The sequence below is a fragment of the Megalobrama amblycephala genome, linkage group LG1 (genome assembly GCF_018812025.1).
Source record: "Megalobrama amblycephala isolate DHTTF-2021 linkage group LG1, ASM1881202v1, whole genome shotgun sequence".
In the NCBI taxonomy this organism is placed as follows: domain Eukaryota; kingdom Metazoa; phylum Chordata; class Actinopteri; order Cypriniformes; family Xenocyprididae; genus Megalobrama; species Megalobrama amblycephala.
The window spans coordinates 38,881,694-38,906,674 of record NC_063044.1 but is presented as its reverse complement, the minus strand read 5'-3'; the positions used below and the strand labels follow the sequence as shown (position 1 = coordinate 38,906,674).

The 24,981-nt window shown below is 39.5% G+C and overlaps 1 protein-coding gene across 1 annotated transcript in view; it reads right to left on the bottom strand.

The window, feature by feature from the left end:
- The window catches only part of cacna1ha (calcium channel, voltage-dependent, T type, alpha 1H subunit a), a 133,305-nt gene that overhangs the window by 24,610 nt on the left and 83,714 nt on the right, over positions 1-24,981 (bottom strand). Inside the window, 4 exon segments of the mRNA XM_048192158.1 lie at positions 610-761; positions 16,383-16,738; positions 19,734-20,514; positions 22,356-22,448. Coding sequence (XP_048048115.1) covers positions 610-761; positions 16,383-16,738; positions 19,734-20,514; positions 22,356-22,448 — 1,382 coding nt within the window.

The following is a 24,981-nucleotide window of genomic DNA, read 5'->3' as shown; positions in this document are numbered from 1 at the left end:
GCAATATTGTAATGCATTACTTGTAAAAACACGTTTGATATGAAATGAAGAAATAAGAAATAATTACATGTTTCTTGAGCAGCAAATCATCATATTGTAATGATTTCTGAAGGATCATGTGACACTGAAGTCTGGAGTAATGATGCTGAAAATTCAGCTTTGAGATCACAGGAATAAATTACATTTTAAATTATTTAAAAATAGAAAAGTTATTTTACAATATTACTGTTATAAATTTACTGAATTTTTCAGCTCTGATGAGCAAAATCATTAAAAACTTGTCGGTAACGAGAGAACAAAAGTAGTGTATATCTGATAAGTATTTTATCAATTTTCCACATAAAATAATTTAACATATAATATAATTCCCTGCTGAAAAATCCAGCATAGCTGGTCACAAGCATAAGGTATTTTTTGCATGCTGGTTTGCATGGGATGCTGGTCATGGGAAGCGGAAGGACCAGCTACAGCAGCTCAGTTTTTCTGGAGAGCAGCATGAATATGTAGGTCAACCAGCTGGACCACCACTATACCAGTTTTAACCAGCACGGATGCTGGTTTATGGATTTTTCAGCAGAGATATAGATATAGATATATCACAGATCTTACCTTATGACTACAATAATCCCATCAAAGATATTGTAGGGGTTCTTGATATAGCCGAAGGTACCAAAGGCCAGCAGTTTAAAAAGCATTTCCAGGACAAACATGCTAGTGAAGACGATGTTGCTGATCTCCAGAATATGTGTCAGCTCCGGGGGCTGTGAGAGGAAACAGAGCCACACCTCATTACCTTCTGCAGGCCAAAATCATGCCAAGATACTGCTGGGAATACAACATGTGAGTGACCTTAATCACTGACCCTCATAATGGCACCTTCACACACCTTTATGCTCTCAACATCACATGAAACGCCTGAGAGTGGGAGTCTGTGAGAGTGCTGTATATAATACAGAGAACTGCAAAACTATTGAGCACATTCAAATGATAAATGGAGCGTTTATGTAACACAGTAGTACCTCTGGGCGAAATGATAAAGATATTTCAGCACACTTACAAAGCAATTACAATTGTTCAGTTTTACACAAACAGCTCCAGTGCTGAGCCGGGATAAGCAAAATCAAAACCAAAGCATTATAAGCTTTTTTATTGAGAGCATAGCAACACAGATCAATCAGACGGACAGTACCTCTAAAATCTGTCCATCATAAGCAGTTTCAGGGCCAGAGAATTAGTCTCCTTAAATTTGCTGATGCAGACTGTGACTGAAGAATTACCACTGCACTCCTCAGTTCTTTAGCACAGTGCAAATCAATAAACACATTCTAAAGGAAGCATAAATGATATGAGCCTCTTAGTTCTGCGGCCCATTATAAGAGCCGCCCCCTCAGCATTCACCTGGATACTGTTCACATTAACACACTGTTAAAAATCAATATGTCAAACTGCTGAACAATGGTAAACTGAAAGTCATTGCGTTAAACACTACTTTTAGAAAGATAAAACAGTGTACATTAAAGGATTAGTTCAATTTCAAATAAAATTTTCCTGATAACTTACTCACCCCCATGTCATCCAAGATGTTCATGTCTTTCTTTCTTCAGTCGAAAAGAAATTAAGGTTTTTGATGAAAACATCAAACGATCGGTCATTTTCGGAAAAAATGTAAATGTATAAAATCAAATGATCGCCTTCCAAGTGCTTCCGCCAAAACTGCACTCTCATTTCTCATTTCGTAAGAATACGAAAGTGCGGTTTTGGCGGAAGCACTTGGAAGGCGATCATTTGTTTTTATAAAGCACATAAATTTACATTTTTTTCCGAAAAGGAACGATTGTTTCGCTAGATAAGACCCTTATTCCTCGTCTGGTATTGTTTAAAGCCCTTTGAAGCTGCACTGAAACTGTAATTTTGACCTTCAACTGTTTGGAGGCCATTGAAGTCCACTATAAGGAGAAAAATCCTGGAATGTTTTCATCAAAAACCTTAATTTCTTTTCGACTGAAGAAAGAAAGACATGAACATCTTGGATGACATGGGGGTGAGTAAACTTATCAGGAAAATTTTATTTGAAAGTGAACTAATCCTATAAGGTTTCACTGCTTCTGATATCACTCTCTCACCTTATCTTATTGGTGCTTTTACAGACACATAAATCTGCATTAATGCATATCATGACATAACAACAAACAACACAGTATTTATTAATCTACTCTCTTAAAAGAAAAAGCATATAGAAACTTAAAGAACTCTAGGGTCTATATTGAACCCTCCAGCTGATCCTTTTTTAAAGAGTGTGTAATTTCTACATATAAAATTAATTTCTTTTCGAACATTATGCATGGGGGGTAAACTTATCAGGAAAATTTTATTTGAAAGTGAACTAATCTATAAGGTTTCACTGCTTCTGATATCACTCTCTCACCTTATTGGTGCTTTTAAGACACATAAATCTGCATTAATGCATATCATGACATAACAACAAACAACACAGTATTTATTAATCTACTCTCTTAAAAGAAAAAGCATATAGAAACTTAAAGAACTCTAGGGTCTATATTGAACCCTGCTGATCCTTTTTTAAAGAGTGTGTAATTTCTACATATAAAATTAAATTAGCATTAATGTATTATGAGCAAACATGAATTAACAAAGAACAATAATACCATATAAATTAACACAATCTAGATTATTAATAAATATTAATAAATGAATAAATGCTGTAAATGGTTGTTCATTGTTAGTTCATGATTCCTACTACCGAATGCTAACAAATGAAACCTTATTGTTAATTGTTACCAATTAAATATGTTTCTATTACATTATCTATACCTATCTCATAACTGAACAAGTTTGAAACAAACCTTTGCAAGTATAAACCCATGTCCTGTAAATAACTGAAGTAAAACTGTGCTGACAGGTCACCACTAGGGGGCTCCACAGCCTCTGGTGCCTGCATTGATCTACATACATTAATCAATGTACTTCATGAATATTTATATGCCACTTCCCCAGACTGCTTGTTACCCAGGAACAACAGATTAGTAAAGGATTAGTAAAAGAATAATGAAACCCCTTCATTATACCATCTTCTACTGCAATGTTAGATTAGACAAGCATTTTCAGCCTTACAGGCATCAATATTTCGTTTTAAACAATCTTAACATCACAGATTTTGTAGGCTATTTAGTATTGAAGGGAACAAGAATAAACAAAAACCCAGAATATTTGCTAAAACAAGCTAGCAGTGTCAACATAAAACAGATGGTAGTCACATTTTCGGTGGGTAAATTTCCATTTAAAGCTTACAATTTATGCAACATATATACATAAACAGATGTGCTTGTGTTGTGTCGAACAGGTTGCTTTGTGAATCATTATTCCAGCAGCGGACACCACCTCAGGTGCCAAGATTGTTGAAGTGTGTTAACTGTAATTTGGCTTGAAATAAAATTATAATGCTAATTTGCCAGAACAACTCTGAAGCAACAGATTCGAAAACATACCATGGGGCAAAAACATTGTTTGGTGTAATTTTCCTCAAAGTGAGACACATGCTATTATGCAGTGGCATAGCCTGAGCTCAGTCGTGATGAATTCTAAATGCAATCTTCCAGCCTATGCATAATTTTTCCAACAAAATGAAGTGTAATTTTTCCAGTCACAGAGAGGATCAGTGCATTTCTAGTTTGAAGGTACTGAACAACTGTGTTCTGACATGTTGTCTGTGATCCCTCTTCCCCAGACCCTCTTGCTAATCCCCCCACAACAAGACCAGGGATGGTTCACAAGCTAACAAACTCACAAACAAACAAATGAAAACTCTAGGGCTTTTCACACTTGAAATAGTTAAAGGATTAGTTTACTCCAGAATTAAATTTTCCTGATAATTTACTCACCCCCTTGTCATCCAAGATGTTCAAGGGTTAGTTCACAAAAAAAAATGAAAATTCTGTCATTTATTACTCACCCTCATGTCGTTCTACACCCGTAAGACCTTCGTTCATCTTCAGAACACAAATTAAGATATTTTTGACGAAATCCGATGGCTCAGTGCAGCCTCTATTGCCAGCAATGTCACTGAACCTCTCAAGAACCAGAAAGCTACTAAAGACATATTTAAAACATATTATAACATATAAGACATATTCAAAACACTGCTTCATGAAGGTTCGAAGCTTTCCGAATCTTCTGTTTCGAATCAGTGGTTCGGAGCACCAAAGTCACATGATTTCAATAAACGAGGCTTTGTTTTCGCGATCCAAACCACTGATTCATAAAGTTTCTTAGCTTCATGAAGCAGTGTTTTAAAATCGCCCATCACTAGATACTGTTGAAAAGTCGTTATTTTGTTTTTTTGGCACACAAAAAAGTATTCTCGCCACTTTATAATATTTGTAACGAGGCGGCAGACTCGGGGAGATCCATTTGCAGCTTTATTAGAAAATCGTGGTCGTACAGGCAAGGGTCAGATAACAGCAACAGCAGTGTAGTAGACAAGGCAGAATCAGAAACAATACCAGGCAGTAGACCAGGACAGGCGGCAAACAAGACAGGGGTAATCAGTATCCAGGCAGTCCAGGGTCATGCACAAGTGATCAATACACAAGGGAAAAACGCTCAGAATTGTTAGCAAGGCAAAACAAGACTTCGCGAAACATGATGGGATGTGAGAGTCCTTTATAGTCCATGGAATGAGGATCAGGTGTGTGGGCGTGTGTGTGTAATCAGCCCAGGTACATGGTGTGGGAAATGTAGTCCAAGAAATGGTTAATACTCTGGTGAGGGTGCCCTCAGGTGGCGATCGGAGGGAGCCACAGAGACCGTTTCTGTGACAGAGCCCCCTCCCTGCGAGCGGCTCTGAAGCGAGCAGGTGGACGACGCCGGGGTTTACCACAAGGACGAGGGGCCGGACGCTCCGGATGGGTCCTATGGAATTCTGCGATGAGGTTTGGGTCCAGAATGTCGTCAGCATTGACCCAGGACCGTTCCTCCGGGCCAAACCCCTCCTAGTCGACCAAGCATTGTAGCACTCTGCCTCGGCAGTATGGCAGTATGATCGTAGATAGCGGATGAGGTCTTGATTAAGCCTCTCTGCTTGCCTGTTGCCCTCAGGATGGTAGCCGGAGGTTAAGCTGATATTGACATTCAGTTTCTGGAAGAAGGCTGACCAGAGACGAGATGTAAACTGAGAGAGGCTGAAGAAGGCCTGCAGGTGACTGACGAGATGATTTAGTGGTCTGACAGGTGGTACAGTCCTGAATATACATGATGATGTCCGCTGATGGTGATGGCCACCAAAAACGATTGGATACAAGGTGGGTGGTAGCTGGATGCCCTGCACTAGGAGAGGTATGAACTTCCTGAATCACCCGTTGACGAAGAGAGGTAGGTACGTAGGTAAGGGTTGCTGGGCAGTCTGCCGGTGGAGGTTCGTCTTGGTGTGCCTCAGCGATTTCTGACATGATATCCCACTGAATGGGTGCAAGAATTAAGGTGGAGGGTATGATGGGTTCATTGGATGGCGGCGTGGAACTGGACTCGAACTGCCGAGAGAGAGCATCTGCCTTTGTGTTCTTGGAACCGGGTCGATAAGTGAGTTTTCATGAGTAAAAGGCGCAAGGGAATAACTTGGGAGGACTGCCCTGTCTCTGTGATAATACCGCTCCGATTACTGTACTGGAGGCATCAACTTCCACAATAAACTCTCGCTCGGAATCTGGGTGATGCAAAATGGGTGCAGTGGTGAATAGTTCTTTCAGTTTTTGGAACGCTTCTGTCGACGTGTGAGACCAGACCAGTCTGGTGCTTGCCTTTCTGAGCATAGACGTGAGCGGAGCCGCTATAAGACTGAAGTTACGAATGAATCGTTTATAAAAGTTAGCAAACCCCAGGAAATGTTGTAATTCTTTCATTCTTTCATTCTTTCATTCTCCCCCTCCACGCTGATGATGTATCCTAAGAACGACGTGGATGTCTGATGGAACTCACATTTCTCTAATTTAGCATAAAGCTGATGGTCAGTGAGTCTTTGGAGAACAGATCGTACCTGCTAGACGTGCTCTGGGTAGGTCTCTGAGTAAATAAGAATATCAATGTAGACAATCACCCATCTATTCAGCATATCGTGGAAGACGTCATTGATAAAAGCCTGGAACACGGAAGGACTATTGACCAGCCCGAAGGGCATAACCCGGTACTCATAGTGCCCAGTGGTAGTAGAGAAAGTGGTCTTCCATTCATCCCCCTCCCGTATGCGGATGAAATTATAGGCACTGTAAAGGTCGAGTTTGGTGAAGAAACTAGCTGTGCGTAACTGCTCCAGGGCGGAGGGAACCAAAGGCAGGGGATACCGGAACTTCACTGTTATGTCGTTGAGCCCACGATAATCTATACAGGGTCTCAAGCCTCCGTCCTTTTTCTTTACGAAGAAGAAGCCCGCTGATGCCGGTGATGTAGAGGGTTGAATGGAGCCCTTGGCCAACTCCTCCTCAATGTACTTCTTCATGGCCTCTGACTCTGGTTGGGATAGTGGAAATATGCGCCCCCTGGGGGGCATAGAGCCGGGAATCAAGTCAATGGCACAGTCACTGGTGCAATGAGGAGGAAGCTGAGAAGCTTTGGTCTTGCTGAAAGCCTCGACAAGATCTTGATATTCGCCGGGCAGTATGTCACGGAGTGATGTGGTGATTGGTGTGGTTTCGTGGGATTCTGAGCGTGTGGGTGCCTGGATACAAGTTTGATGACAGTACTCCGACCAGTGAGTGATTTGATTATCTGACCAGGAAATCTGAGGATTGTGTTGTCTGAGGGTGAACCAAGAATGAGGGGGTGTTGAGGAGATTTTATGAGGAAGAATCGTATAGATTCCTTATGAAGAGATCAGATTTGTAGAATAACGTCGTCACTGGTGTAGCGAACCCGTCCAGTCCCCAGAGGGCGTCCATCTAGCGCCGCCACTGACAACACAGAATTGCATGAGATTAATGGAATGTCGTGAGTTTGTGCAAAACTCAGATCCATAAAATTGCCTGCGGCCCCAGAATCTATCATGGCTTCGGTCTGGATAATTTTTTCAAGATGCTTCAGCTCTGCCGCAATCAAAATGTTAGGTGAATTGAAAGTTGAACTCACCGCAGGAGCGCCTCGACTGGTGGGTCTCGTGGGGCAGGAAGCTCGCATATGACCCGGCTGACCGCAATACAGACACAGGCGTTGCTGCATACATCTGTCCCTCTCCTCCAAAGTCAGGTGAGTGGTTCCAACTTGCATGGGATCAGATTCACTGAGAGGCACTGTGGTGGCAGAGAAGGATGATGGATTTCTAGCGGGGCGTCTAGATCTGATTAAGTTGTCGATGCGAATGGCTAGGTCGATAAATCCGTTCAAATTTCTCCCCTCATCTCGGCAAGCCAACTCAGATTGTAGATCTGTGTTTAATCCCTTACAAAATAGTAGCTTGAGAGTGTCATCAACCCATGAAATTTGTGCGGCTAGTGTACGGAAAGTGAGTGCATACTCAGCGGTGGTCTGTCTGCCTTGACAGAGTGCCAGAAGAAGCTCACCCGCCTCCTTACCTCCCTCGGCGTGTTCAAAAACCTCACGGAAGCACTGCAGAAACGATTCGAGGGAGGAATGCGAGGTCTGACCATTTACCCAGACAGTCGTTGCCCACTCCAGAGCCTTTCCTGTTAAGAGCGAGCAGATGAAAGTGATGCGACTCTCGTCGGTGGGGTACAGCGCTGGTTGCTGCGAAATGAACAGGGAGCACTGGAGGAGAAATCCCTTGCATCTCGCTGGTGAGCCATCATATTTTTCGGGGAAGGCTAAGCGTGGGCTGCTAGTGGTGTTCTGGAGTGGAGCCGCCGCCGTGGGCGGCGTGGTTAATGGCGGACTCGCCTTGCAGGCGTGACTCGCATGCTTTGCATCGTCTTAACTAATTCTTCGGTGATAGAGGTGAGTCGTGTGAGTTGCTGTTGGTGGACTGCTAGTACACTGGCCTGGGTGGATAGCTCAGTGGTCAAACGATGAACAGCTGCTGGATCGTGATCTGGCGAAGTCTTCTGTAACGAGGCAGCAGACTCGGGGAGATCCATTTGCAGCTTTATTAGAAAATCGTGGTCGTACAGGCAAGGGTAAGTTAACAGCAACAGCAGTGTAGTAGACAAGGCAGAATCAGAAACAACACCAGGCAGTAGATCAGGACGGGCGGCAAACAAGACAGGGGTAATCAGTATCCAGGCAGAGAAGTCACAAGGCTGGCAGCAGACAGGGTACAACGGTACAAGGCAGTCCAGGGTCATGCACAGGAGATCAATACACAAGGGAAAAACGCTCAGAATTGTCAGCAAGGCAAAACAAGACTTCACGAAGCATGATGGGATGTGAGAGTCCTTTATAGTCCACGGAATGAGGATCAGGTGTGTGGGCGTGTGTGTGTAATCAGCCCAGGTACATAGTGTGGGAAATGTAGTCCAAGAAATGGTTAATACTCCAGTGAGGGTGCCCTCAGGTGGCGATCGGAGGGAGCCACAGAGACCGTTTCTGTGACAATATTAAGGTTGAACCACTGTAGTCACATGAACTGATTTAAATATGTCTTTAGTAGCTTTCTGGGCATCTGAAAGTATTAATTATCTTGCTGTCAATGGAGGCCACAAATAATTATGTAAATTTATGTCTGTTTCTCATGTTTCTCAGATCTTGAATATAGCATATGGACTATTTTTTTATAATACTTTTATACTGCTTTTGGGTGCTTTTTAAAGCCCCTTTTTCATGTCCTTATTACATGAGGTTGAGTAAACAATGACATTTTTTATTTTCAACTGAACCATTTACACTACACACAGAATGAATATCCATCCCAGCTTTCCTGAAAATGGTCTGCCTGAGTGCAAAGCTACAAATTCCCACTGCTGCTGCATCAAGCACATTTGCTGGACAGAGCAGTGGAAAAGCAATGACAGTGAAAATGCATGTTGGGACACTGGGCTTTCAGTGGTGGCAACATGGCAGACTAAAGGAGAGTGATGTTAGCAGAGGACAGCCGCACTTCTCCAGAGGGAGTCGGCCACTCCAACCTTTTTTGACCCCATCCTCCATTATATCCCATTATGCATAGCACACATTCCCCACTTCTTGATGCACTTCTGAGTGCAGAACAACTCAGAACGTGTAAAAGGAAAGTAAAACTACAACATTGTCTGTCACTTTTGCAGCTATTTGACATAATGCTCATCATTTTACAGCTCTAAACCATTCAGTGACCAGCACAATCTCAAGATAAACATGTCATGATGTGTTTGACAGAAACATGCGTGATGATGATGATGAGTTCTGAATCATAAATGAATGTCTATTTTACATCCTGTAATGGGTCATTATTTCTTTTAAAGTGTATAAGTTTGTGTCACTAGTAGCAGCAAGTAGAACTGCAGTTTGTTAGAGCAGCCCGACTGGACTGGGGTCATGTATTTATTTATATAGCATTTTATACAATACAGATTGTTTCAAACTAGCTTCACAGTAAACAGAAGATACAAACCCGATTCCAAAAAAGTTGGGACACTGTACAAATTGTTAATAAAAACAGAATGCAATGATGTGGAAGTTTCAAATTTCAATATTTTATTCAGAATACAACATAGATGACATTTCAAATGTTTAAACTGAGAAAATGTATAAGTTGATTTTGAAAAATAAGTTGATTTTAAATTTCATGGCATCAACACATCTCAAAAAAGTTGGGACAAGGCCATGTTTACCACTGTGTGGCATCGCCTCTTCTTTTTATAACAGTTTGCAAACGTCTGGGGACTGAGGAGACAAGTTGCTCAAGTTTAGGAATAGGAATGTTGTCCCATTCTTGTCTAATACAGGCTTCTAGTTGCTCAACTGTCTTAGGTCTTCTTTGTCGCATCTTCCTCTTTATGATGCGGCAAATGTTTTCTATGGGTGAAAGATCTGGACTGCAGGCTGGCCATTTCAGTACCCGGATTCTTCTACGCAGCCATGATGTTGTATTTGATGCAGTATGTGGTCTGGCATTGTCATGTTGGAAAATGCAAGGTCTTCCCTGAAAGAGACGACGTCTGGATGGGAGCATATGTTGTTCTAGAACTTGGATATACCTTTCAGCATTGATGGTGCCTTTCCAGATGTGTAAGCTGCCCATGCCACACGCACTCATGCAACCCCATACCATTAGAGATGCAGGCTTCTGAACTGAGCGCTGATAACAACTTGGGTAGTCCTTGTCCTCTTTAGTCCGGATGACATGGCGTCCCAGTTTTCCAAAAAGCACTTCAAATTTTGATTCGTCTGACCACAGAACAGTTTTCCACTTTCCCACATTCCATTTTAAATGATCCTTGGCCCAGAGAAAACGCCTGCGCTTCTGGATCATGTTTAGATATGGCTTCTTTTTTTACCTATAGAGTTTTAGCCGGCAACGGCGAATGTCATGGTGGATTGTGTTCACCGACAATGTTTTCTGGAAGTATTCCTGAGTGATTAGAGTAGCATTCCTGTATGTGATGCAGTGCCATCTAAGGGCCCGAAGATCATGGGCATCCAGTATGGTTTTCCGGCCTTGACCCTTACGCACAGAGATTGTTCCAGATTCTCTGAATCTTTGGATGATATTATGCACTGCAGATGATGATAACTTCAAACTCTTTGCAATTTTTCTCTGAGAAACTCCTTTCTGATATTGCTCCACTATTTTTCGCCGCAGCATTGGAGGAATTTGTGATCCTCTGCCTATCTTGACTTCTGAGAGACACTGCCACTCTGAGAGGCTCTTTTTATACCCAATCATGTTGCCAATTGACCTAATAAGTTGCAAATTGGTCCTCCAGCTGTTCCTTATATGTACATTTAACTTTTCTGGCCTCTTATTGCTACCTGTCCCAACCTTTTTGGGAATGTGTAGCTCTCATGAAATCCAAAATGAGCCAATATTTGGCATGACATTTCAAAATGTCTCACTTTCAACATTTGATATGTTATCTATGTTCTATTGTGAATAAAATATAAGTTTATGAGATTTGTAAATTATTGCATTCCTTTTTTATTCACAATTTGTACAGTGTCCCAACTTTTTTGGAATCGGGTTTGTATTATTCAGCTCAATTCAGTGGACATAATAACACTATTTAACCAACTAATGGAAGATGGAGAGCGTGTTTGAAACAGTACTTGTTTTTTCATAATTAAAACAGTATATTGGTGATAATCACATTTTTGCTGTAACTAACTAATTTTCTGCAATATGACAAATTAATTTTTAAACATAATACGTTCTCAGCCTTAGAGGTAATGAACATGTCTATCATTTATCAAAGTAAAATTACTGTATGTGCAGTCGAGACATGCATCTATCTTTGGTGATGGGGTGAAAAGTGTTGTAGGCTCAGTGGAGTGACTTTGACTGATGCAGTAATGAAGACTGTCAGTGGCCCCATGTAAATCCGATTAGGTGGCTGATTGACTCGACCGTGCGGAGACTCTGCTGAGTTGCTGATCTTTCTCCCCACTATGCTAAGAGCAATCAGTACATAGATCAATGCAGCCAGCCTTATCTCATTACTGTAATCCTCCCTCAATTACTATAGTGACAATTTATTCCTATCGCTGACAGTACTGAACAAACACCAACTGTATGGATAAAACTTGAGATATTTGATTTCAAATAAATGGCAGTTACTCAGTAAACAACCTGTCTAATACAACATACATAGTTTAAAAGGGATAGTTCACCCAAAAATTAAAATATCATCATGTCAGTAACAAAACAGTTGATGGTCCCCATTGACTTTCATAGTATTTTTTTTCTATACTATGGAGGGCCCATTTTAACTGTTTGGTTACCCATATTCTTCAAAATACCTTCTTTTGTGTTCAGCAGATGAAAGAAATTCATACATGTTTGGAACAACAGGGTGAGTAAATGATGACAGAATTTAAATTTTTGGGTGAACTATCCCTTTAACTATAGGCAATCTCTTTACTTAAGCAATTACATTTTTTTTTCTTTTATTTAATGCATTTGGTCTACGAATGCTTGTTATCACCACAGATATATATATATATATATATATATATATAAAATTGTGAGAAGTTGCAATTGTGAGATATAAAGTCAAAATTACAATTAATAAAGTTTCAGTTGTGATATAACCTCGCAATATCCTATTCTTGCTCTGAAATAGAAAAACCTTTTGTGCCAACAATAATTTAAAACTGGAAAACATATTTACACATTAAATACACATATAATGGAACACTAGCCAACAAGCAGGCAGCGGCAATAAATAGATGTTTAAAATGTGCTACTATCAAACATACTCAAAAGCATAACTCAAAATCTTGGAGGGATTTAATGGTTTAAAGACGCTATAGAGGATATTTTGTTTTATACATTTTTGCAATGTTACTTGAAACTGTCTTTACTAACTGATAAAAGACTATTTATTAGGTGCACTGAAAGGAATAATATCAATATACATCATCTGTGCACGAGGTAGGGCCTTAAAAACATCAGCCAATCGTTTGTGTGATCATCACATAAACGATTGGCCCTCTGGCTTGTCAATCACTGCCATTATGTTCTTTGTGAGAGACGTGCTCGCTCCAGTAATTTTCTACACTCCACAGGCGCCGCATGCAATGTTTTTGTCAGGAGTAACAAATGCAGATTATGAGTTACCTGCGGTGAGTCCGACATAATGAATCCACTAACACAACACAGCGAATGCCGGTGGTAAACAAACACGAGTTTTGGGAGGCGTTCCCTCGAAAAGAGCTGTGAAAGAGGGTGGTTGTTCTTACGCATGCGCTCATTTCAAAAACTCACTAACAGTCTTTGGTTTCTCAGTCGTCGAAAACATCCTCTATAGCACCTTTAACTGTCTGTAAAGCACAGACATTGGTCACACAATCACATTTTCTTCCACCTAAAAAAGTAGTCCCTTCTCAAAAGGCACAAATAACAAGCATTTTACTGAAGAATTCATGTTAATTCTTTAAAATGTATCAAAAAATCTCTATGCAAGGATGTCTCTAAACCCAAAAATCACCATAACAAATGTCTGCTAACTGTTTTCACCTCTTCTGCTTCTGAAATAAGGATAAAAAGAGCCCTATTTCATGTCTTAGGTTAATTAGAGAACATTAACTGTTCTTTAAAGTAACATAACGATTAAAGATTTAACTTCAGAAGCAGATGTGCTATCTCGGCCCCACATTGGTATTCAACAAGCCACACTTTAGTCAAAGAGCAACCAATCAATCATATATAATCACACATAATTAAATGCAAGATAAAAGGGTTTGTTCAGATCTATTATTAGCTTACTTACCTCCTATTGTGAATACTGCTCTTTCAATGATGTAAAGTCAAGGTGCAGCTGAACCTTATTTCAACCAGAGCAGCTAAACATTATTTCAACACCAATCGCTCTCCAAACTGCCTTTTAACAAAGTACAAATATTTATCACATGCCCTTTATGCAACAGACTTTATGCAATGAACTTCACATGAACAAACAGGAAAACAGGTCTCATTGTACCTGTTTGTCGGAGAAAGTGTTAAAGGATTAGTTCACATTAAATGAAAATTACCCCAAGATTTACTCACCCTCAAGCCATCCTAGGGGTATATGACTTTCTTTTTTCTGATGAACACAATCAGAGTTTTATTAATAAATATTCTGAAGCATCAAAGCTTTATAATGGCAGTGAACGGGACCAATGAGTATGAAGCTCAAGAAAGTGCATCCATCCATCATAAATGTGTACTCCACACGGCTCCGGGAGGGTAATAAAGGCCTTCTGAAGCGAAGCGAAGCGTTTGTGTAAGAAAAATATCCATATTTATCAAGTTATAAAGTAAAATATCTAACTTCTGCCAGACCGCCTTCCATATTCAATTTATAAAGAAAGTGTAAAACTCTTGCAGTTCAAAACGCTTACGCTATGTCCTACGCCTTCCCTATTCAAATTAATAAAAAAACTTAACTGATGCGGTGTCAGGATATTTATTAATATAAATATATATTTATTAATATAACTCTAATTGTGTTCATCAGAAAGAAGAAAGTCATATACACCTAGGATGGCTTGAGGGTGAGTAAAGCTTGGGCTAATTTTAAAGTGAACTAATCCTTTAACGGCTGACGGCGATATCTATGGACTTTTAAGGTAATCAGCTAACCTATCTAGTTCTTTATATTGTTGGCATTTTATTCGATTTAAATATCTGAATATTAGTGAGAATAATAATAATTATAAAAAAAACTTTTATATATCAATCTGCATATAAGATAGACGTTATGCTCATCTTTTCTTGCTCCTTTAAGGGGCCGTTTACATATTGCATCTAAAAACGCGTCCCTTTCTCCTCCTTTCCACAAGCGATTGCGCTCCCGTGGCATCTGTCATTACTATGCAACCCTGAACTGCACTCTCCACGATGAGGAGGAAGTATTAGCTAAGGATTAATGATTTCTAGCACTTGCATTAGCTCTACTACTAGATATATTGATGGAGATGAGAAATAAAAAACCGCCCTGTACAGCTATGATCAACTGTTCGGCTGAGCTTTCAGTTTTGTTACGGAAAGGCAGAAGCTGATCGGTTGGTTCTTGTCACATGACCTGCGGTGCGCTTATGGCATTCTGAAAAGTTGAGAATTTTTCATCTCGATGCGGCTGGAAAATGCACCGCATGCGCGTCGCGACCACGTCGCTTGCATTATGAGTGCGCCTGCCGCACGGCTACATCTGAAATAAGTCTTGCGCGTGGAAAAAACGCGATATGTGAAAGGGCCCTAAAGGTATCTAGAGTAAAATGGCTCTATATTTAACACAGCGCATACAAAAGACCTGAACCGTAAGTGATGCAACCTGTTTTACAGAATACAGAAGTTTGTAGCGCATAGCTCCCATTTTGACAAAACTTAATTTGTGTTAGAAAGCTAAAAAACTTGATGACATATTTAAATGAACCGAATTTACAACATTTAGTACATCATAGTTTGCAAGGCATGAAAACAGTATCTTGGCACTAGAGTCAACTAACCGAAAGACCTGGCAGTTGGCCATCGGGCCATCCTTATTGTTAAACCAAGATGAAGTATTTCTTTTATTACTATTACAACAATGTCAGTAAATGTTTAATTCCCCAATCATAAAATGATTCAGTTTTATACACAAGACTCAGTTCTTCAATATTATCCTCAGTACCAGCTGCTGAAAATGTCAGTACTGCATCCACACACATTCCTTACTGTGAGACCTCTATCAGATTGGCTAAATGTCAAACCACAGTATTGTGTGCGAAACCACGAGTGGTAACATCCCAACAACATGGTGAGGAGAGACAGAGGTGCAGTCCGAGGCATTGCAGCACAACACAGTTATGTAACCAGGAGATCTGTTTGCCCAATAAGGCTATGAATCCTCATCACTGTTTATGAATGAAAAATAAATTGATAGCTAACCTCTGCACAAGTCATAATGACATTTTGCTGGGGAATACTTTATGATATAGTCAGTTTCCTTACTAACAGTCATTAACAATCATCATATCAACCATCCTTATGTTTTTCCTTAACAACAATCAATATGGAGAGCTACAGTGATGGCACATTTTTGTAGGCCAAACAAGAAGTTAGCATCACCCTCGACAAAAAGCCAGAAGGATTTTTTTGGATTATTGCAGAAAATAAGTTCTGTGAAACAACAAAAAATTATGATACGTACACATTCTGTTTATCATGATAATCTTCACAAATTAACACAACTTTATGAATATTGAAGCCTAGATATAATCGGCAGGAATAAAAAGCTAAACGTAGGCTTTAAATGAACTACACCACAGTCATGTGACTTCAACATCACCATCACCACCATTAAGCTTCTGAAAACTCGCATAATTTAATGATTTAAAAAGCATGATTTAAATACTTTGAGTTAGAAAGGTTTGCAAGAGCACAATAATAAACACAACAGGGTTGTGATGTTTAATGTCTCTGACATCCTCCGTAGCCCCTATTTAGCCACTAGATAGCAGCTGCTTTTTTCAAGACAAGTAAAAGCTTTAATAAAATTACAAGGGGGGTATAACTGATGTATTTTATGCCATAGAATAAAACGTGAAAATGTCTTTAGCTGGTGTTAACCAAAGACCTTATTTCAAGCATCTGAGCAAGCATTCAAGCAACCAGAATTCCATTTAAAAAACCCTGTCTTCATGGCAATAGTGCTATAAAATGTTAAGTCGTTTTCGGGATTTGGCCAACAAAAATACACCATCCCTGCAACACTCTGTTAAAGCACTGTAAGAATATTCATGAAGGAACCCACACTTGCACTCACCTGGTCATGATATTCAATCCCCATACTCAAGGTGTTGATAAGGATGGCAATCATAATTCCTCGATTAAAGTATTTGCTATCCACTATGCGTGTCAATCGGTCCCGGAAGTCCTCCCAGTATTGAGCAAGGCGGTTACGCTCCTCCAGTATTTTATGATGGGGTGCACGGCTGGGTTTGAACTCTGCTCCATGGGAGAACTCATACACCACGTCTCCTTCTGATCTGGAGTAGTCTGAATCACCGAGCTCCAGATCCAAGTTCTCCAGGGCCCTTGTGCAATACGGGCAACTCAGGAGCTCAAGAAGCAACTGACTGGGCACCACACCAGCTATCTGCAACAGCACACGACTGTGGCCTACATGGGGGAAAAACACAGTCAGTCAACAGTTACTGCGTTTCATGCATTTCAATGCATTAAGGAAACACAACTGACCTATTTCATTTGCTAATTAGGAAGCTAACATGCATGTTATATATGAGGGTCATATCTTACTTTTTATTTTTAATTAAAATGTTAATTAAGAGTTTTCTCATAAACATTATTTCTCATACAAAGTAACACCATAACATAATTATTTTTTTATAATGCAATACCGTAATCATGTTGCTTTTAAAAGTGACATTCCTGAACTCTGATGGCTGATTTGTCTGTTGCTGTTGTGCATTACTTCCTTTTGGATTGAGGACATTTTTCAGGAGGAACATGACCTTTAAGTAATTCACATGATTTATTCTATCTAGTGTATATCTCAAACATCAATAAATCTCACAATCAACCTAACATTTATTGTGAGGTCGCTTATTTGAATGATTACACATATCTGGATCTAGTTTGCTCCACTTTACTAGTCAAACCAAAAAAAACAGTTACTTCAACTAATTAGCCTATTAGTTTACTATTCTAGCCGCAATCAAGGCAGTGCTCTATGTATTGTTTAAATGCTTTGCCCTCTCTTGGTCTTGTGAACTAAATAAAATAAAGTAAAACAAATCTGTCTAATCAGAGTATGTCTGTGGCTGTACTCTTATGCGTTTCCTGAGGACGTAATCATACACGGTGGCCCACTTTAGCCTGTGGTAATGAATTGAAGTGGAGGTGACTCAAGCAGCAGTCAAAAATGACTGCTGGCAGAGGCAGTGAATTTGAAGTAAACATGCAGTACATATTCCTGTTGACAGAAATCCACAAATAGTAATTCTGCAACAGACTGATATAGAAATGAAAACTGTCTTGGCCATGAAAGAGATGCCTTGGTTCTCTGGGGCTGAACAAACAATATAATGCAAAACCAAGTGTACGAAATTCTACTCATTCATTCCAAACATACATAGTACTGGGACAAATGTACTGCTCCTGCAGTGAATTTGTCACAGAAACTTGTTTAAGTGTTATACATTTAAAGGAACAATTGACCAAAAATGAAAAATTCTGTCTAAAGTCCATGTCTTCTGAAGGAACAGGGCATAATTTAAAGGGATATTTCACTCTTAAATGAAAATTCTGTCATCATTTACTCACCATCATGCCATTCTAAATGACATGAGGGTGACATAATGATGGCAGAAGGTCCATTTTTGGTAATCCCTCAAAGTCATTATTGAATGAAAATCTGAATCTCTGCATTTTAAAATTTGTCACAATTGGTTACAAAACAGAGAAGAACCAGATGCTGCATTTCTATCCAAATCTTTCATTTTCTAAACATTTGCCTGAAGGAGTGTAACTTCTGATATTCTTTCTTGGAGTAATACTGTAGTAAGAAACTTGTCAACTCCTCATTGTTCCAGGCCCAGCATCTCGCCTCTTATTCTGTTTCAGACAGTCAAAACCCAACCTTCAATGTAAACTTTGACATTACATTAAACTCCATCACCTCTGCCTATAGTGCATAAACTTATTTGTGAATTTTGACGTTATGCATTTACATTCAAGTTTTCTTGAGTGCAAATTAAAAATGTGAACTTAAATACAAAGTTCAGTCATGAAACTCTAACCGAGCGCTGATTGGTTCTTTCTACGCCATGGAATCAGCCAATCAGAAGTAATTCCATATCCACGCAACCATATATATCGTACCCTAGCCTGCGATCGACAAGCTGCCAATGTGAAGCGCTGTTATCCCTCCTCCTCCCCAGCGCCACCTGTAGAGATCTGCTACGGGGTTCTATCATTCTTGCAGCAGCCTTTTCCTTGTTGTTTTATTTGACTAAGCTGAACAATTTGTATTTGCTCAGCAGCAACAGCAACAGCAGCAGCAGCGTAGCAGATCTCGTATGCCAAAATCAAGCCATGTGTACTTCATACCCCATGCCAATAAATGCTGGTTGAATTTAATCCACTCCGAGAGTTGTCATGATTGAAATAGTTTTAGTGACATTTCTAATCACTTATGTCTTATTCCCGGAACACACCAAGCTGACGCTGACGAACTAGTGGCAACGAAAGCAGACTGCGGGGTTGGCTCACGTCGGCAGCGTCTGTGTCCAAAGTTGCCCTGACACACCAAACTGACGCACGACACCCGACGGCCAAGTAGCACGTCCGTTCTGGGCCTGCGTAAGAAGAAATGCCTTTCTGTACCAGCAGGTGGCAGTAGCTGAACAACCAATCAGGGGTGCGTTTCCTGAAAGCATCGTTGGTGAACCAGGTCATAAGTCCCATTGAACTCTAATGGTAACGACGGAACTTGCGACCATAGCTCGCTTCGGGAAACACGCCCCAAAATGATCAGATGGCCCGACTGACCGACCAGCTCCGACACCGATTTCAACCTGTCGAATCGGCCGAAAAAAAGCCGACGAGAACCAACTTCAGCCAACGGTGTAGAACACACTGACAAAACTTAGTTGGCCGACAAACAAAAACTGCCTGAATGCTGACCGTCAGCTTGGTGTGTTTCGGGCTTTACAGACAAAACTGAATATATGTAAATTATTTTGGTTTGGGAAAAAAATAGATGTTGAGAGAATTTTTATATTTGGGTGAACTAACACTTTAATACTACTCAACTACCTCAGCAGTCTCAATCATTGAAAACCAACTGATCTTTTCCCTCCATTGACAGAATAAGCCTGCTGCCTCCGTCTAACACAAGGAATCAACTGTTGACTTAGGATTTTAAAGGGCTTGATGGCCACAGTCGCTGGTGGAGCACTCAAGCTGTCACCTCACTCCTTTAAAGATTGTGTTAATGACTTTAACATTTGAGGTATCGATTTTCTGTCGCATTTGTAAAGGGCTGCCTAAAAATCTCTTGTCAGAAAGCCTTTCATTATTCCGAAAAAGGTTGTGTAGGGTAAAAACAACTAGACCTGAGAGGAAGAAGAAACAATGACTATGAAAAACTTACTATGTTCACCCATGAGCTGGTGCAACTTCTCAAAGGGATCAATTGCATCACATCCTGTATTTATATCCGATTCCCTCCTCCCTTTCCCTGCAGAACTGCTGCCTGTATAGCTGCAGAGGAGGGAGGGCAAGATGGTTGGATAGTTCATCCCCCCGTTTAGTCGTCCAAGTGGTGGCACGCCCACCGTGGCGCTCATTCGCCCTTGCGGGGCCTCGTGAAAGTCACCTTGATAAATGCTGTGCACTGACTGAGTCCTGGAAGAAAGATTGTGCATGCCAGTTGGCTGAGAGCACACGGTCAGTTGCGGCCCCGTTGTGATAGACCTCATTTCCAGAGCCTCGCCGGGCCCCGTAGAGGCCACAGGACTGGGGCTGCCATTGCTGAGGTGACAGTGCTGTCGTTGGTGCTGTTGGATGAGGTTGTGGATGGAACGGACCCAGTGTCCACCACCCCTGTGCCTGCTGTGACCGTTGGCCCCACCACCGCTGCTGCCTCCTCCCCCACTCAGAACGCTGTTGGGGTTCACCTTCTTTCTGCGCTTGCTCTGCCAGCCGTTGTAGATGCGAGAAGCGCGACGCTTCACCTTGCGGTACAGGTGGCTGATGTACCTGAGCATCTCCTCGTAGCAGCTCCCCGGCTCAGAGTAGCTGGCAAGGGTGCTGTCGTTGGAGAGGTAACATGCTCGCTGCTCTTGCATCAGCTGGTTCTCACGCTGTTTTGTTTCTGAGAACTGGGTTGCTATTACAACCAGGCACAGGTTGATCATGAAGAAGGAACCCACCTGAGAGAAACAAAAGTCACTTCAGTTTACCATCATGAACATGAGAAGTCTCTTCAATGCCTGTTTAATGCCTGTTTTACACCTCACATGTAGATGCCGTACAAACAGTACACTACAGTTCAACATTTTGGGGTTACCAGGATTTTTTTAAAAAGAAGTCTCTGCATTTATTTGATCAAAAATCCATTAATCCTGTGAAATATTATTACGTGAAATTAAAATATTTTTTTATGAATTAATTTATTAATTATTTAATCATTCAATTAATCAATTAATAATATTTTTTAATATATTTTAAAATGTAACTATTCCTGTGATGACAAAGCTGAATTTCAGCATCATTACTCCAGTCTTCAGTGACACATGATCCTTCAGAAATCATTCTAATATGCTGATTTGATTCTCAAGAAACATTTCTAATTATCAATGTTGGTATGGATGTGTATATCTTGGCATCCATTTTATCCAGGATTCTGCTCAATTCACACTCAGGAACTGAACTGTAATTTTAAAGTCATTCTCAATTCAAATTCCTGAATTTGAATTTAAACTTAGGACTTTGAATGGACTATATGCACGGGTTACTTCCTGGTTGTCGTTAAGCCAGCTCGGGCACTTCCGGTGAACTGTTAGCCGTTCATTCTGTAGTCGTTGTACATCGACACAAAACCATCTATGGTTGACTTTTTAATGTTGTATTTATATTTTAATGCAGTTATTACATTTACCTAATTTGCCAATAAACCAGTTTTATTGATTGCAATAAAGACGAAGCTATTGGGACTGTTTAAAAATGCCGTGTCTGTAATTAGACACACACACACTTTTTCCCCAGCACTTTAAATGTTATTTTTAATGCGATGACCACAAATATAATTTGTTCATCCTTCTGAGATTGTTCCCATTGTAAAACCGAACATTTAAAAATGTAGGAAATTTAACATTTGAGAAAAAACACTTATTTAAAAATAAAAAAGACAGTAATTAGCACTTTAACCAGCAGGTGGCGGCAAAGTAGCATTTATTTGCGCACAAATCAGCCCTTTCTTCTAAACGTTTTTCACTTCGTTTTTGACTAAATATTAAACATTATAAAATAACTAGGTTTGAAAAAACATTTTGTCAATGTGAAGTATGAAATACTCACAAAATCCTATGAAAAACAATAACTTTTATTGTGAATTAATTACACAGAAAGCGAGCACCGCGCTCTCCCTTTGTAATCACAGCAGCTGTCAGTCAGAGCAGCGCAAGATCAATGATTTTAGCACACTTGTGAAAACACACATTTTATTCAATTAATCTAACTAAAGTGCACAATAAATATTTATTTTTTGAAGCTTTTTTTTCACATAAAAGTGTGAAAACTAATGGTCGAATTGAATTTAGCCGAGGAGGAACATTGAGGTACGTCTTTATTTATTTATTTTCTGAGCTGTCTTACGTTTGAATAACTAATTTAAGTGACTATATTATAAGTGATTATAAACTAAGTATTACACTACTGATGCTCAACACACCAGCAAATGACATCTCACCGGAAGTTATCGAGCTGGCTTATATTAATGCGGAAGTTCTAAAGAACGCTCCGTGCATATAGTCCATTCTAAATAAGGTGACACGTAGGAAGTTTTTATAGGAAACAGATGTATCTATTTGCAATGTCACCAGTAGAAATTTGTATATACTACTTTTTTTATCAAATGTATGGACCAGGGTTGAGGAACATTTCATTTCCTGAAATACCTGCTGTAATGCTGCTGCTCTGCTTGCACTCTACTCATGTATACGGTGTGAAACAGGCTGAAAATATTAAATACTTTCAATTTGAGTATACTTACTATAATAAGCAATATAAAATATATAAAATTGTAAAAGGAGTGGGCATCCATAACGTAATACATGATGTCCACCCATCCTTCCAAAGTAATAACCTGCAAAAAAACAAAAGAGAAATTAAGAAGAAATGCTTGTGAGATGAAAAGACTTGATTGATCATTATCTTGAGCTTGGCCCAGCAGAATAGCAGTCTCAGGTGCCTGGCTCACATTTCCAACTGTGCAGATGGCTGGTGGCTCAAACACTGAGTTTTGAGAGTTCGTCTGGGGAATTGAAAGCCTGCAAGTTTAGTGTTTTTTTTTTTTTTTTTTTTTTGCAGGTTTTTGAAAATAACAAATGAGTTCGAACACATTAAAGGTGCCCTAGAATCAAAAATTGAATTTACCTCGGCATAGTTGAATAACAAGAGTTCAGTACATGAAAAAGACATACATTGAGTTTCAAACTCCATTGCTTCCTCCTTCTTATATATCTTATCTCATTTGTTTAAAAGACCTCTGGAAAACAGGCGAATCTCAACATAACACCGACTGTTACGTAACAGTCAGGATTATTAATATGTATGACCCCAATATTTGCATATGCCAGCCCATGTTCAAGGCATTACACAAGCCAGTATTAACGTCTGGATCTGTGCACAGCTGAATCATCAAACTAGGTAAGCAAGCAAGGACAACAGCGAAAAATGGAAGATGGAGTGATAAGTCGAGAGCTCGGGAAGGTGGGGAGCGAGAGATTTAAAGGGGCCGCGCAGCCTGAATCGGCGCATAGTTAATGATGCCCCAAAATAGAATTAAAATTTAAAAAAAATCTATGGGGTATTTTGAGCTGAAACTTCACAGACACATTCAGGGGACACCTTAGACTTATATTAGATCTTTTGAAAAGACGTTCTACGGCACCTTTAAAATGTAGAGCACTGTTAATGCAACCTGACCTAAACTAAAGTTTCAATAAATTACCTCAGTTTAGACACTCAGATGAAGACATCTCTAATTTTTGTCTTGAACACAAAGTAGAAAGAACAAAAAATATAGCATGGCACAGAGTGATGCCAGAGGTCTGATTGTTAGTTTGATTGCAGTAAAAGTAGTAGTGCTGGGTTACGTCTGTTAGCGTTGAGTCATTTGTTTTGGAAGCTCTGCGCCTGCAGCACTACATTTCATTCCCATCCAGCTGTATCATTTAGCATTAGACCTAATGTTTGAAACCCTGTTTTTCTCATTCTTTCTGTGCTGTCTACTGGATTAATTTTCTGGTTCTGGAAAGACATTTTGGTTTTTAAAGAGACAAATTTCTGTTGTTCACATAAAAACAAAAACATGAATCATGAATTTTGATTTCCGCAGTGCATCCACACAGTTGGCTTTAAAACAGCTGATTCAAAACTTAGCCACATTTACATTTTGTAAATGAGACTGTAGTGCTAGACACACAATTTCACATAATTTATTATAGCCTCTTTTTACACACTGTACACAGCCATACCAGACATCATTTCAAAATATTACTTAAGAGTCCATTTGGGCTCAGGATTTAATGGATGTCAGAATAAAAAATACTTTTTACTTGGATTGTTTTCAGCTGCTCACAGCACTAATATCCTTGAATATTTCCTTATGTGGGTGTTTCTTTGAATATTGGAACTTGAAGAATTTTATAAAATAAAATAAACACTCTCACTAGTTGTCCACTAACTAGCATTCTCTGATGGAATTAGTTCATGGAAATGTCAATTTTAACATTTTGGAGTTTTTTTAGAATAAAACTGTCAGCTTGTGTCAAAATAAATAAAGTTTCATAGATAGCATTTTATGCATTCGAAATATACACAATTATCTAATATTTTCAAACTTTAAGTATAATTTAGTAAAATATATGACAAATTACAAATATCTAAATGCCTTGAATAATAAGAAATATATATTTTAGGATTTAATATTTATTGTTTGAAAATGGATCGGTTTATGTAAAGAAAATAAATGAAATATAAACACAATAAATATTAAATCCTAAAATATTTTTTTTTTTTATAATTCATGATTTTTTTTACTCCATTTGTGAAATGCCAACCCTATTTTTTATGATTGATTTTCATTTTAAGACAGTATGTCTGGATCTGGAACAACTTTAAAACAAATATACCTAACATGTATTTAATAAGGAACAGAAAAATAAATGATGGCATGGTATTTTTAAGTTAAATTTTACAGTAACCTTATATAAGGTTTATCTAGACATAAAAAGGGCTAATAGGTATAAAAAAACAAACAAACAAACAAAAAAAAACTTGTTTTAGAATAACCTGCTCCCAGAGGTGTCATCTTATGAGCACAATCCAGGCCCTATTAAAATCTTATGTTGACACAGGTGAAAACCCTTCAGGCTCTCTTTTATAATTGCATACCCTGTACTGTCATTATAGCCTGGCCAAAAGGGACACCACGTGACTGACCCACTTGTAATGATCGGACAAATGAGACCGACATTCATTTCCACAGACTATAGCACAGGTCTCATTGTATGTCCGTACAGTGGGCCTAATGCGCCTCTCCACCAAAGGCATGACTGCGCATGTTAAATACTAGTGGTCTGTGCCATCAATTCGTCTGTGGTGATTCAACTCTG